This window comes from Mauremys reevesii, linkage group 1, assembly GCF_016161935.1.
Source record: "Mauremys reevesii isolate NIE-2019 linkage group 1, ASM1616193v1, whole genome shotgun sequence".
Classification (NCBI taxonomy): domain Eukaryota; kingdom Metazoa; phylum Chordata; order Testudines; family Geoemydidae; genus Mauremys; species Mauremys reevesii.
Genome location: NC_052623.1, coordinates 276,507,407 through 276,520,725, shown reverse-complemented (window position 1 = coordinate 276,520,725; position 13,319 = coordinate 276,507,407). Strand labels below are relative to the sequence as shown.

General features: G+C 42.4%; 1 protein-coding gene across 5 annotated transcripts in view; it reads left to right on the top strand.

Annotated features, from left to right (window-relative positions):
• APAF1 (apoptotic peptidase activating factor 1) overlaps window positions 1-13,319 on the top strand; it is an 85,974-nt gene that overhangs the window by 2,019 nt on the left and 70,636 nt on the right. For all 5 annotated transcript variants that reach the window (XM_039494958.1, XM_039494950.1, XM_039494967.1 and 2 more), the window contains 4 exons: window positions 7,859-8,035; window positions 9,144-9,333; window positions 11,595-11,792; window positions 12,280-12,463. In XM_039494958.1, coding sequence (XP_039350892.1) covers window positions 7,898-8,035; window positions 9,144-9,333; window positions 11,595-11,792; window positions 12,280-12,463 — 710 coding nt within the window. In that variant the 5' untranslated portion in view covers window positions 7,859-7,897. The remainder of the gene's footprint in view (window positions 1-7,858; window positions 8,036-9,143; window positions 9,334-11,594; window positions 11,793-12,279; window positions 12,464-13,319) is intronic.

The following is a 13,319-nucleotide window of genomic DNA, read 5'->3' as shown; positions in this document are numbered from 1 at the left end:
CCGCACGGGCTGGATTGGAATGCACACAACTGGCTGGGCTGTGGAGCACGTCTCTCGCCCAGTGGGCGTGGTGGCCTGGCAGCAATCCATCCAATCCAGAGGGAGATGCCCGGGGCAGGAAGAGCTGCCGTGGGTCCTGCATCCCCGAGATGCCGCACTTCACCATTGTCTGTGGTGCCGATGGCGGTGCCCAGTGGCGTGACCTGACCTGAGGGGTTGCTGTTGCCACTCTGCACCCCAAGAGGTGGATTTTAGGGTCCTTCGGCTTCCCACCTATCTCCTCCTCTACTGCAGCTGTTGGACCAGCAGGCCGGGGATGAGCCAAGCACGAAAGCAGTACTGTGTTGCCATTGATCAGCTTTGAGCATTTTTTTTTTCAACGTTTTGTTTTGCGCAGGGATCAGAATAGACCGGTTTTCCCTTTTTTGCCAGAGTCTTGGTGCCATTTTAAATACCTTTTATCCAAGTCATGTTCGATTGTTATTTAACAACTTTGTTTGCCAAAAATGCTTGCTAACAATCCTGAATCCAATTTCAATATAAAAAAAAATAAAAAATCAATCTTAGCCAAAACCAGAAAAGTAAGTTGTTGACAATTATTTATGACAAGTTTTGGTTAAAATGTTGATAGGCTTTCCTATAGCCCTGTTGCTGCTAAATAGAGCCCTCCAACAACTGTAATATGCTTATCGCCTTACTAGTGTATATAATGACCATATGTCATACTAAGACTCTTTTTCTTTTTTTTCAGTGAGACAGTATAATTTTTGCCAACCCGGAGGTCTTAAGTTTTCGCAACGTTTTGTCCAACTTTCATAAAGTAAATACATGGTTAACATGAATTAAAAAGGCAAGGGACACTTCCTTGTGAAGAATCTGTGCAGCAGATCATGCTAGTTCCATAAAAAGTGTCAGTTTTTGATGGAACGCTAGAGGCAGTGATTTATCATGTATTTCTGGCAGTGCCCAAAATGTGCTGCTATTGCTAATGTCTTTCCAAACAAAAATAAGGCACAATTTAAAGACTGGACAATTTTAAGATCAGACGTATGAACAGGCAGAGCTTAGCGGTGTGGGTGCAACACAGAAATATCTCAATTTTTTTTTCTCAATAAGCTCTTTATGGAAAAGAGTGGCTCTTCAAGCAGTCGTGCTGCTAGCACAGTACTCGATATCCAGTCAAGATTGCAAGTGATCAGAAGTTACCATCACCTGATAACTCAGTTATCTATGTAAAATGAACTGGTGATTGAAGTTCAATGTCATAATTGACATTGTTTATCAGAAAGGATGAGTGACAAAACCTGGAGAGGGTCCTTCTGTAACAAGGGCACATTAGGTTGGAAAAAGAAATTAGTTTGGCTCTGTTTATGCTGCACTAATTTTAGTAGATAGGACTTCTGTAACATTTCTGTCCTACCTTAATCCAGATGAGCTGATTCTGTGCTGACTTCATTTTGGTCACTTTGTGCTTTCACCTAGGAATAAAATTAGGGTCCTATTTTCCCGCTGCTTGGAAACCCAGCTTCTTAAACTGGATAATTGCCATTGTTCTATTTAGAGTATAAGGTTGATATAGAGTTGTATCTAACATTAACTGACGCCCACTACGCATTTAAAACTAAAAAGTGACTTTGAAAAATGACATGGGTTTCCAACTCTACTTCTAAAAATGTGATAAATGATTCCTTAACTGTAATCTGTGCTGAATCACTAATGTCGACAAATCTCACTACTAATGACATCTGTTCTTGATGACTTATGTCCAGATTGCAACCTAGCATTACAGCAAAATATTTTGCCAAGAAACCAATGAAACAATTTTGTCTCTCACTTTACCACTAATTAGAATGATCAATTCATTTTGAATACTTGACCAAACAGTGGTAATGTATTTCATTTTCAGTTACTTTTCAGAGATGTTCATTCATCATTGTGTCTCAGTCAGGGTGGAGTGTCTCCACACTAGCTCAAGGTCACAGACTCACGACTATCCTATATTAGTTATTTTAAATAATATTTCTGATAATCTGACAATAATTTAAACAGTTATTTCTTTAAAAAACATCCTTATAAGTTACAATGTCGTATTGAAAACAACTTTCCATGTCACACACACAAAAAAAAAACTAAAACGGAAAGATGAAATAGAACTAGCTATACAAGCACAGAAGGGTTCTATACTTAAGTTTGTATGTCATGAAAACAACGAAGTTGATCAAGATCATCAAAGAAAATCAAAGAACTGCCAAAGAAAATGTTTATGCAGACAAAGCTCAAAAACTCAACAAAACACAGAACAATCATTTGAAACAGATGCAGACACAAAATGAAATCACAATAGTTGAAACTGTGTAATGGCATGGGATATGGATGACATTGGCGCATGGCTGGAATCTTTAAACAATGAATTACGCACCATTATACTTGAGAGAGGCCCCGTGAGAATAGAAGGTCCTGAATATACTAAAGACATTAGAGGTAGGAAATTCACAGGAAACAATTACTACAAAAGACTTTCTAACTTTGAAATTGTCAACAGATGGTGACTTGTGTATTCTACATGCAGGGATGTTGTATTTTGTTTCCCGTGAAAGATTTTCAACAGTTGCTATTTTAACATAGCAACCGTGGGTATTAATGATTGGCAAAATCTTAGTCACACATTACCGCAACATGAAGAGGCACAACACCACATTGAAAGTATGCACAAATGGTCTGAGCTGAGTGTAAGGTAAAAAAAATCAGACGACTCTTGATGCCCAAAATCAAAGATTGCTAGAGTCAGAGAAACAGCATTGGTGGTGTGTTCTTGAATATCAACAAAAACCTTGCTTTTAGAGGAACTGTTGAGAAATTATACCAGCCCAAAAATGGCAATTTTGAGGGCCTTGTACAACTGCTGGGAAAATTTGACACAGTGATGAATGAACATCTCCGAAAAATAACTGAAAATGAAATACATGACCACTGTTTGGTCAAGTATTCAAAATGAACTGATCATTCTAATGAGTGGTAAAGTGAGAGACAAAATTGTTTCATTGGTTTCTTGGCAAAATATTTTGCTGTAATTCTAGGTTGCACTCTGGACATAAGTCATCAAGAACAGATGTCGTTAGTAGTGAGATTTGTCGACATTAGTGATTCAACACAGATTACAGTTAAGGAATCATTTATCACATTTTTAGAAGTAGAAAACACTACAGGTTTAGGACTTCTTCAAGCTCTCCTTGATGAACTAAAACAGGACTCGGCAACCTTCCAGAAGTGCTGGGTCGAGTCTTCATTTATTCCCTTAATTTAAGGTTTCGCATGCTGGTCATAAATTTAAAGTTTTTAGAAGGTCTCTTTCTATAAGTCTGTAATATAGAACTAAACTATTGTTGTATATAAAGTAAAGAAGGTTTTTAAAATGTTTTTAAGAAGCTTCATTTAAAATAAATTAAAATGCAGAGCCCCCCACACCAGTAGCGTAGCTAGGGGGAGAGCAGAGCAGTGGCCGCTCCCCCACCGAGCACAAGTGGCACCTTTTTAATTTTACTTACCCGGGAGCGGAAAAAAAAAAGGCACCACTCACTGCGGTGCTTTTACTGACAGGGCAGCGCTCCGGGTCTTCAGCGGCGGGACCTTCACTCGCTCCAGGTCTTCGGCAGCCCTGAAGCTTCATTGCCGAAATGCTGCTGAAGACCTGCAGAGCAAGTGAAGGTCCCGCCGCCAAGGTGCTGCCAAAAACCCGGAGCGCTGCCCCGTCAGTAAAAGCGCCGCAGTGGGTGGTGCCTTTTTTTTTTTCCCCCGTCTTCCCTCCACCTGACTACGCCACTGGCCAGGACCTGGGCAGTGTCAGTGCCACTGAGAATCTGCTTGCGTGCCGCCTTTGGCACACGTGCCATAGGTTGCCTACCCCTGAACTAAAACAAATGGGATTGTCTGTAATGAACATTAGAGGACAAGGCTATGATAATGGCACCAATATGAGAGGATGCATTTCCGGTGTGCAAGCTAGATTCCTGGCAGAAAATGCATGTGCCTTTTTTGTTCCGAGTGCATTCCACAGCCTTAATTTGATTTCGTGTGATATGGTCAAGTCTTCTGTAGAAGGTATTTCTTTTTTTTTGGTTTGCTGCAATGCATTTACAAGCTCTTTTCAGCTTCCGCTCAACAATGGCAAATATTCAAAGCACATGTCAGTGGTGTTACCGTTAAGCCTCTATCTGAGACATGCTGAGAAAGCAGAATAGAAAGTGTAAAAATGTTGAGATATCAGTCTGAGGAGGTTTATGAAGCACTGGTTGCTATTTTGGAAGAAGCTAGAGATCCAAAAGCTAAAAGTGAAGCACAGTCATTGGCCTCTAAAATATCCAGCTTCAAGTTTCTAACATCTGTCATAATCTGGTATGACATTCTTGTTAAAATCTCAAGTGTAAGCAAAATAATGCAGAGTCTAGTGATGCAGCTTGATTCAACACTTACCTTACTAAACAACACACAAGACTTTTTAGTGATATACAGACAAAATGGATTCAAAGAAGCACAGGTTACACAGCAAGAGAGTTTGCAGAGGCACTCAGTGTAGAACCAAAATTTCCAGGTCTGAATGTGACAAGTTTTGAGGAAAAAATGGCAAGCGGAATATGAAGGAGCAGATGAGCCCATTAGAAGATCCAGAAAAGAAATTTGAGGTTGAATTTTTTTAATGTTGTGATGGATAAAGCAATATCTGCCATTGACGAAAGGTTTAATGCCTTACAAGCACACCATGAAGAGTTTGGATTTTTGTATGACATAACTAAATTCTATGAAATAGGAAAACAAGAGCTGCTAATGACAAAGTGCAAGAGCCTAGAGAGTCTCCTGAAACATGGTGATAGTTTTGATTTAAATAAGGGTTTCTCAAACAGGGGTCACCGCTTGTGTAGGGAAAGCCCCTGGCGGGCTGGGCCGGTGTGTTTACCTGTCCCATCTGCAAGTCCAGCTGATCGCGGCTCCCACTGGCTTGAAATAGACTTGAATTGTACGAAGAATTGAGTACATTGTCATCAGTGTTGCCACATGCAAAGTCAGTGATGGACATTGTACCTTTTATTCATACCAGCAAACTTGTACACATTAGGATATATGTCAACATTGCCACTCGTATTCTACTGACAATTCCTGTAACAGAAGCATCAGGAAAAGGGAGTTTCTCAAATCTAAAGCTCATTTAAAAACTATCTCTGCTCTGCAATGACTCAGGAACGCTTGACTGGTCTTGCTATTCTTGCAGTTAAACAAGACATAACTTTGTCTTTGTCATATGTTGATGTTATTACTTGTTTTGCAGCCAAAAAAGCCGGAAATATTGCTTTTAATTAAAAACAAATCCTTGTTTCAATACCTCTTCATAGAAATTTCCAATAAAATGTTGACAAATTAAAAAAATTATATTATTTGCATCATTCTGTCAGTAAATCAGATGGACCATACTTGCACTTCTTTAGTGCAAGTATGGTCCATCAGTGTTATAGAGTACTTAACTTGTTTAAATTGGTTTTAATAAAGGGCATGTGACAAGTTTTCCAGTACTGTAAGCTTATGTTTGTGTTGCTAAGAGCAAGTCTGGCATAGGGGCACTGATTTAATAATACTGCGTAGGGCATCATAAATCCTAAGGATGGCCCTGCTCAAGCAGGCACGTCAGAAGCAGCCAGGAGAGATGCAAATCAGTGCCTTGGGAATGGGGGGACAGGCAGGGGCAGCTCTAACTTTTTTGCTGCCCCAAGCATGGCAGGAAGGCTGCCTTCAGCGGCTTGCCTGCAGGAGGTCCCTGGTCCTGCGGATTCGGTGGCATGCCTGACAGCCGCCCTTGCAGGGACCGGCAGGGCACCCGTGGCTTGCCACCCCAGGCATGCACTTGGAGTACTGGTGTCTGGAGCCACCGCTGGGGACAGGGCTGGGCTGGGTGAGCTTGCAAGACTCTGTCCCTCTAGCTCACTATCACAGTGTGCCTAGCGCAGAGGGTCAAGGCCCCAGTGTGTTTATGGGGCAGGCCTGGCCCGTGCGCTATGTCAGAGTCTGGTGCAGCCTCACCACTGAGTCTGTGTCCTGGGGGGAGGAGGGGCTTCAGGGTGACCTCCCCCCACCTCTGTGCAGCCAGTGGCCTGTGCTTCCCACTGAGGCAGCCTCAGTATACACCCCTTGTCCTCATTGCTGTGCCCACCCTACAGAGGCATGGGGATAATAGAAGCTTTTATGGGGAAGTCCTGGGGTGCCTTGGCCAGGAGTGCCATTTAGGGAGGGTGGGGTACCCAGTAGTGGTGGGGGAGCATAAGGTACCCTGTGGTGGTGGGGTGTTGGAGATTGGGGGGCTAATGGTGTGGGATGGGGAGTCAATCTCCATAAAAGAAGAGGGGAGGCCATAGGGCTGTGGCCTGAGGGAGGGGGCAGTGAGTGTGAGAGGAGCAGCTGAGGGGGAAACAGTCCCTGCGGCAAGGATCCTGAGGGAGGGTGAGCTGAAGAAGGGTGGGGGCTATGAGCAGCTAAGTGGATCTTCGGGTCTATTTGCCCCCAGAGAAGCAGGGAGCACTTTCTCCTCTCCCTGGGAAGAGATTGGGGACAGACAGCATTAATATAATGCATTCTCTCAACTGATTAATTTGATCTTTGCCTTTGTCCTCATCTCTCCCACTTTAGGGTAACTTATACCATGATCGTGCAGTGAGGATCCATTTGGGCGCAGGGGTTTCTTTAACTCTCTATTCCTGGGAGAATCTTTTGTTTTGGGCGCTTTAACTTTGCCAAACATTTGGGCTGAAATTTTCCATACTGGGGGTCTGCCTAAGGCTGATGTTTTGGTTCCTGAGAATGAGATTAGGGAAAGTACTGTATGTTGTTTGTTAAGAAGCTCAAACACCTCCATGCTTTGGAGAATGGACTTGTATTTTGACTGGGGCAGTGGGGGAACTTGTCCTGCCCTGCTGTCAGGGTTGTGCCTTTTGCCTTTGCTGTGAAAATTTGTCCAAATCATAAGTCTTTGAAAAGTCTCAGTTTGTACATGCTTAGGAGAGGCTTGGTAGAATTTGGCAGCTAAATTCTCAGAAGATTCCATCTGCACCGAGCATACTCCATCCCCACACAACTCGTGTCTGCAACTCTACTCATGCACCATCCCTATAGAGCACCTATTGAGCATGCTCTATTCTGGGTTTGCAAGAGCTGAATAAGACCTTGTTAGCAATTTCTCCTTCTGCTGTGGTACCAGGCACAGGAACTGAGAACAGGGAGACTGAGAGCATGGGAGAGAAGATGCCTTTTGCTGGCACACAGCCAGCATGGAGTGGAAGAGGAAGCAGCCTGACTCAGATGCAATGGTGGGTGGAGGAGTTGGCGCAGAAGCCAGAAGGGTTAGATAGGAGGTTGAGGGGCATCAGTAGGAGCAGGGTGTGTGTAAGAGGCAGGCATTGGAAGAGAATGGGGAGTATAGGAGCAGGAGACAGGATTGATGGGGAAATGGAGTGGGGTAAATTAGAAGTTAGGTAGGAGTTGGGTGGGAATGGACAGAAGCAGGAGGTAGGATTTTCCCTGTGTTTTCTTAATCCGTTACAGTCATCAACCCATCTGGACATAAACATCTGAGCATTTTGGAGAGAGGATAATATGAAAACCTTTATATAGTGTTCTCAAGAAACACCAGTAGTAGGCTGAAATGTTGGTTGCTTGTGTACTTTCTAGTAAGAAATAATTCATAACATGAAGCTAACTGAAGATCAGCTATATTTCAACTGGAGTTAATGTTGGGAATACTGTTGCCACTTTTCTTAAGTTACATTCTATAAAAGGAAATATATTTTAAAATTGATTAGTTTCTTAATGTCTTGACTAGCTCATGTTCCTGTGCAAACTTTTTCTCCACTGAAGAAAAATGGATGTGAAATCTCGAAATCATTTGCTTCTGAATCATGAAGCATTGGTAAGAGACATCAAGACCTCTTACATAATGGATCATATGATTGCTGATGAAGTACTAACATTACAGGAGGAGGAGAAAGTAAAAGCACAGGTAAAATGCAAATCTTCTTAATCACTTTCCTGTTTCAGACTGCTCAACATGTTTTAGAATACTCGTTTGAATAGTTTTCTGACATCTTAGGCCAGGGATGGGCAAACTTTTTGGCCTGAGGGCCGCATCAGGTTTCGCAAATTGTATGGAGGGCCGGTTAGGGGAGGAGGTCATGGCCTGGCCCCCACCTCCTATCTGCCCCCTTCCTGCCCCATCCAACCCCCCTGTTCCCTGACTTCCTCCCCCCGGGACCCCGACCCCATCCACACACCCCCACTCCCTGTCCACTGACCGCACCCGGACCCTTGCTGCCCCATCCAACCCCTCCTCTCATACCTGACGAGCCCCTCCCGGGCCCCTGCCCCATCCAACCCTTCTTCCTGTCCCCTGACTGCCCCCTGCTGCCCCATCCAACCCCCACCTCCTTCCTGAATGCCCCCTCCAGGACCCCTGCCCCCATTCTACCCCTGTTCCCCCCGACCTCCCTGACCCCTATCCATACCACCACCCCGAAATCCCCTGCCCTTTATCGAACCCCCTTGCCCCCTTACCACGTTGCCTGGAGCACTGGTGGCTGGCGGCGCGGCTGGAGCCAGGCCACACTGCTGCCACCACCACACAGCACAGAGACCGGGTCAGGCCGGGCTCTGCAGCTACGCTGCCCCAGGAGCTCACAACTCTGCCGTCCAGATCATTACGCTGGCAGGGGAGCGAGCTGAGGCTGCAGGGGAGGGGGAAAAGTGGGGGAAGGGCCAGGGCTAGCCTCCCGGGCCAGGAGCTTGGGGGCCAGGCAGGATGGTCCCACAGGCTGGATGTGGCCCGTGGGCCATAGTTTGCCCACCTCTGTCTTAGGCCATGATTCAGCAAGGTACCTAAACTTTATGTGGGACTATTTACATACCTTAAAGTTAGGTGTGTGTTTGAATACCTTGCTGAATTAAAGTCTTAATGCAGGTCCATTATCTGACCTGTAATAGCAGCTAGTGTTCCTGGCAATAAGAAGCACAGTCCTTAACTAGCCAGGTGTTGGAACTAGATGACCTAATAGATCTCCCAATTTTTGTGATTGTATATAACAAATTATTATTTTTTTGTTTGTTTCTGTTAGACTACACAGAAAGAACGAGCTGCTATGCTAATAAAAATTATTCTTGCAAAAGATAATTATTCATACATATCCTTCTATAATGCACTACTTCATGAAGGGTACAAAGACCTTGCCGCTCTTCTTCAGGATGCGATCCCTATTATCTCCTCTTGTAATGGAAATAAGTCTATGGATGGAGTTACTTCGTATGGTCAGTATAATGCTTGCATTCTCTATTCTTGAAGATAAAGAGTAGTAGTTATTAATGGTTCCCAATCCTGCTGGAAAGGTATAACAAGTGGGGTTCCGCAGGGGTCTGTTTTGGGACTGGCTCTGTTCAATATCTTCATCAATGACTTAGATATTGGCATAGAAAGTACGCTTATTAAGTTTGCAGATGATACCAAACTGGGAGGGATTGCAACTGCTTTGGAGGACAGGGTTATAATTCAAAATGATTTGGACAAATTGGAGAAATGGTCTGAGGTAAACAGGATGAAGTTTAATAAAGACAAATGCAAAGTGCTCCACTTAGGAAGGAAAAATCAGTTTCACACATACAGAATGGGAAGAGACTGTCTAGGAAGGAGTACGGCAAAAAGGGATCTAGGAGTTATAGTCGACCACAAGCTAAATATGAGTCAACAGTGTGATGCTGTTGCAAAAAAAGCAAAACATGATTCTGGGATACATTAACAGATGTGTTGTGAGCAAGACATGAGAAGTCATTCTTCCGCTCTACTCTGCGCCTTAGGCCTCAACTGGAGTATTGTGTTCAGTTCTGGGCACCACATTTCAAGAAAGATGTGGAGAAATTGGAGAGGGTCCAGAGAAGAGCAACAAGAATGATTAAAGGTCTTGAGAACCTAACCTATGAAGGAAAGCTGAAAGAATTAGCTCAGTGGTTTAAGCATTGGCCTGCTAAACCCAGGGTTGCAAGTTCAATCCTTGAGGGGGCCACTTAGGGATCTGGGCAAAAATCAGTACTTGGTCCTGCTAGTGAAGGCAGGGGGCTGGACTCAATGACCTTTCAAGGTCTCTTCCAATTCTAGGAGATTGGTATATCTCCAATTATTAATTGGGTTTGTTTAGTTTGGAAAAGAGAAGACTGAGAGGAGACATGATAGCAGTTTTCAGGTATCTAAAAAGGTGTCATCAGGAGGAGGGAGAGAACTTGTTCACCTTAGCCTCTAAGGATAGAACAAGAAGCAATGGGCTTAAACTGCAGCAAGGGAGGTTTAGGTTGGACATTAGGAAAAAGTTCCTAACTGTGAGGGTGGTTAAACACTGGAATTAATTGCCTAGGGAGGTTGTGGAATCTCCATCTCTGGAGATATTTAAGAGTAGGTTAGATAAATGTCTATTAGGGATGGTCTAGACAGTGTTTGGTCCTGCCATGAGGGCAGGGAACTGGACTCGATGACCTCTCGAGGTCCCTTCCAGTCCTAGAATCTATGAATCTATGAAAAATCCTAGTTTAATTACTATAAAATGAGTAACTATATTGCTTCAAGTACTGCTTCCTGAGACAGTTTGATCTGGTATGGCACTAGCCAATGTTTCCATATTTCATCTGGCATATGGGGTGGGGAGAGAGTGATTTTGTGTTAAATTGGTGCAGTTTCATATCCAGTAACTTTATTTTAAGAAATGTTCTGTTGGTTATTATTTAAATGAAGGCCTACATGTCCCACATTTCCATTTAAATCCAAATACTTGACTGTGAAGTGGTAGTCAGGAGGAAGACCTTTCCTGTCAGCATATTTTAGAGAAGCTGAATCTGAGTGTGGAAGTCAAACTCTGAAAATCTCATTCTGCTTGGAAGCTTATTTCCCACCCACAAAACTTTCTTTTATGTTTATTTTATACTTGGGCCATACAAAAAAATTGGTTCAAATTTCTTATCTACCATAAGTGGGTTGCTTTTAATTATAGACTTCAAATTATCCTAAATGCATTCCTAAATTGACATAAACATCTTGTCTGCAGTACTTGTGTTCTGTGACTGATGTGAAATGAGGTGGTGGTTTCTGAGCAATTGTTAGTGGCACAAGCATTCATATTGCATTTGATCAAATGTGTCATCAGCCTTACTGCAGCTTTATTGATTGTCTAAGTCTAAAAATGTGTCACGGAGGGTGTGTCACTCTTTACCCAAGGGACCAGTCCTCTAGCTCACAATAGAAATGTAGTCATTGGCAGAGCAGTGTGAGAGAAGAAGCTGATGCCTGTTTTGTAACCTCTCCGCCTGTTCTGGGGACAAGCAGTGGATTTCAGCAACTGGTGATCCAGTACTTTTTATGATGGGCGGGTGGGTGAGTTTGGGGTTGGTTTATTTATTTATTTTCTGTGTGTGTGTGTATGTGTGTGTGGTAGTGTTTTTTTCTGTTTTTTGGGGTGTTTTTTTTAAAGAGCTGGGAAAAAATCACTTAGAAATTATTTCTGTTTCTGTGTGTTTTTTTTACATTTCAGTGAGGACAGTCCTCTGTGAAGGTGGAGTACCACAAAGACCAGTTGTATTTGTTACTCGTCCAAAGCTGATAAAAGCAATTCAACAGAAACTGTACAACTTAAGAAGTGAACCAGGTTGGGTTACTGTTTATGGAATGGCAGGTTGTGGGAAGTCTGTTTTAACAGCAGAAGCACTACGGGATCACCATCTCTTGGAAGGTACAGATGTCCATTCTTTATGCGCATACCAAATTTTCATAAATTATTATAGAGCCTAAGTCCCATTGCAGGTAAATAGGATTCAGGCTTCTAAATGATTTGAGCATTTCTAAAAAATCTCATCCAGTATTTGTACCTCTGATCATCATCTGATACTCTAGGATCATTGGATATTGCTGTAATTCATGGAAAAAGGTCCCCAGAGTAACTTTCCATCCTGGATAGTATTTTAAATAAGGACATAAGCAGTTCACTCTTACTTGGGTGATGTATAAATGTATTTGGATTTAGAATTATGGAAGTATTTTATTCACATTTCAAAATATGTTCATCTAGTTTGACAGCTGCTTATCAGAGTCTAAAATTTATTCCTATCTTAGCTATTATATAAAGTAATTTATTGACATAATTTTGCTTGTATTTGTCACTCATAGAAAATACATCTCAACTAAAAATATGAATTTTAACTTTGCACCATCTTACTTAGATTGCTTCCCAGGAGGAGTACATTGGATTTCTGTTGGAAAACAAGACAAGGCGGGGCTCCTAATGAAACTCCAAAATCTTTGTAGTAGACTAGACCAGGACTTCTCTCTTTCACAAAGGCCACCACTTAATATTGAGGAGGCTAAAGACCGCCTTCGTCTGCTGATACTGCGCAAATACCCCAGGTACTTTTAGCGAGATAAAAGATGTGTCAGTGGAATTAAGCTATATGTAAAAAAAACATGATCTTGGTCAAGTTGCTTAACCTTTTTGTGACTTGGTTTCAAAACTTGTAAAATGAGGTAACACCATTGTCACCCTTTAAATTCTTTCCAGCCTAGCCTTTGAATATCCTTGGAGGTAATGCTGTAGATTGTTAGGAAATGTTACGTAAGGCAAAACTGGAAAGATTTTTCAAGAAGTTGGGTTACTCTTAAACATATTATGATTCTCAAATGAAAGTCCCTATATCAGGATTTCCCAGACTTTGTGTGGTGGGTTCATGAAGGCATGCAAAAACTGAAATTACATACACAAAAATGTAAAAGGATTTATAATGTACACTATGTAGTAGTATATTCTTTTCAGATCAACTTACTGTTGTAAAATGAGAACCCTTGCCAATGATTCAGTGTAGACTTGACCTGGATGTGAATATGTGTATAAATATGAAAATTCTGCTGCTAAAATCATGTTAAACATGTAACTCTGTGCTGGACTTTATGCAGAATAGTACACTTCCCATTAAACATGTACACCATGAAGTACCTATGCACACAGACTATGACAAAATGTGTCATTAGGAACACCAGACACAGTGTTTGTGATTGTTCATGACACCCCAAAGCAGTTCTAAGCCTTACCCAACCATGTTGCTTTCGTTGTTCAGTCTATGTTGGAGATTAGTTCTGGCTGTGGGATGACATGGAAAGAGGAGTCCTTTTGTGAAGATGAATCTTTTGTGAAAAAGACAGTGATAGGTTATTCCAGTGATTGTTCAGAAGGCAAAAAGAAAACGTAGAAATACTACATATGGTTTCT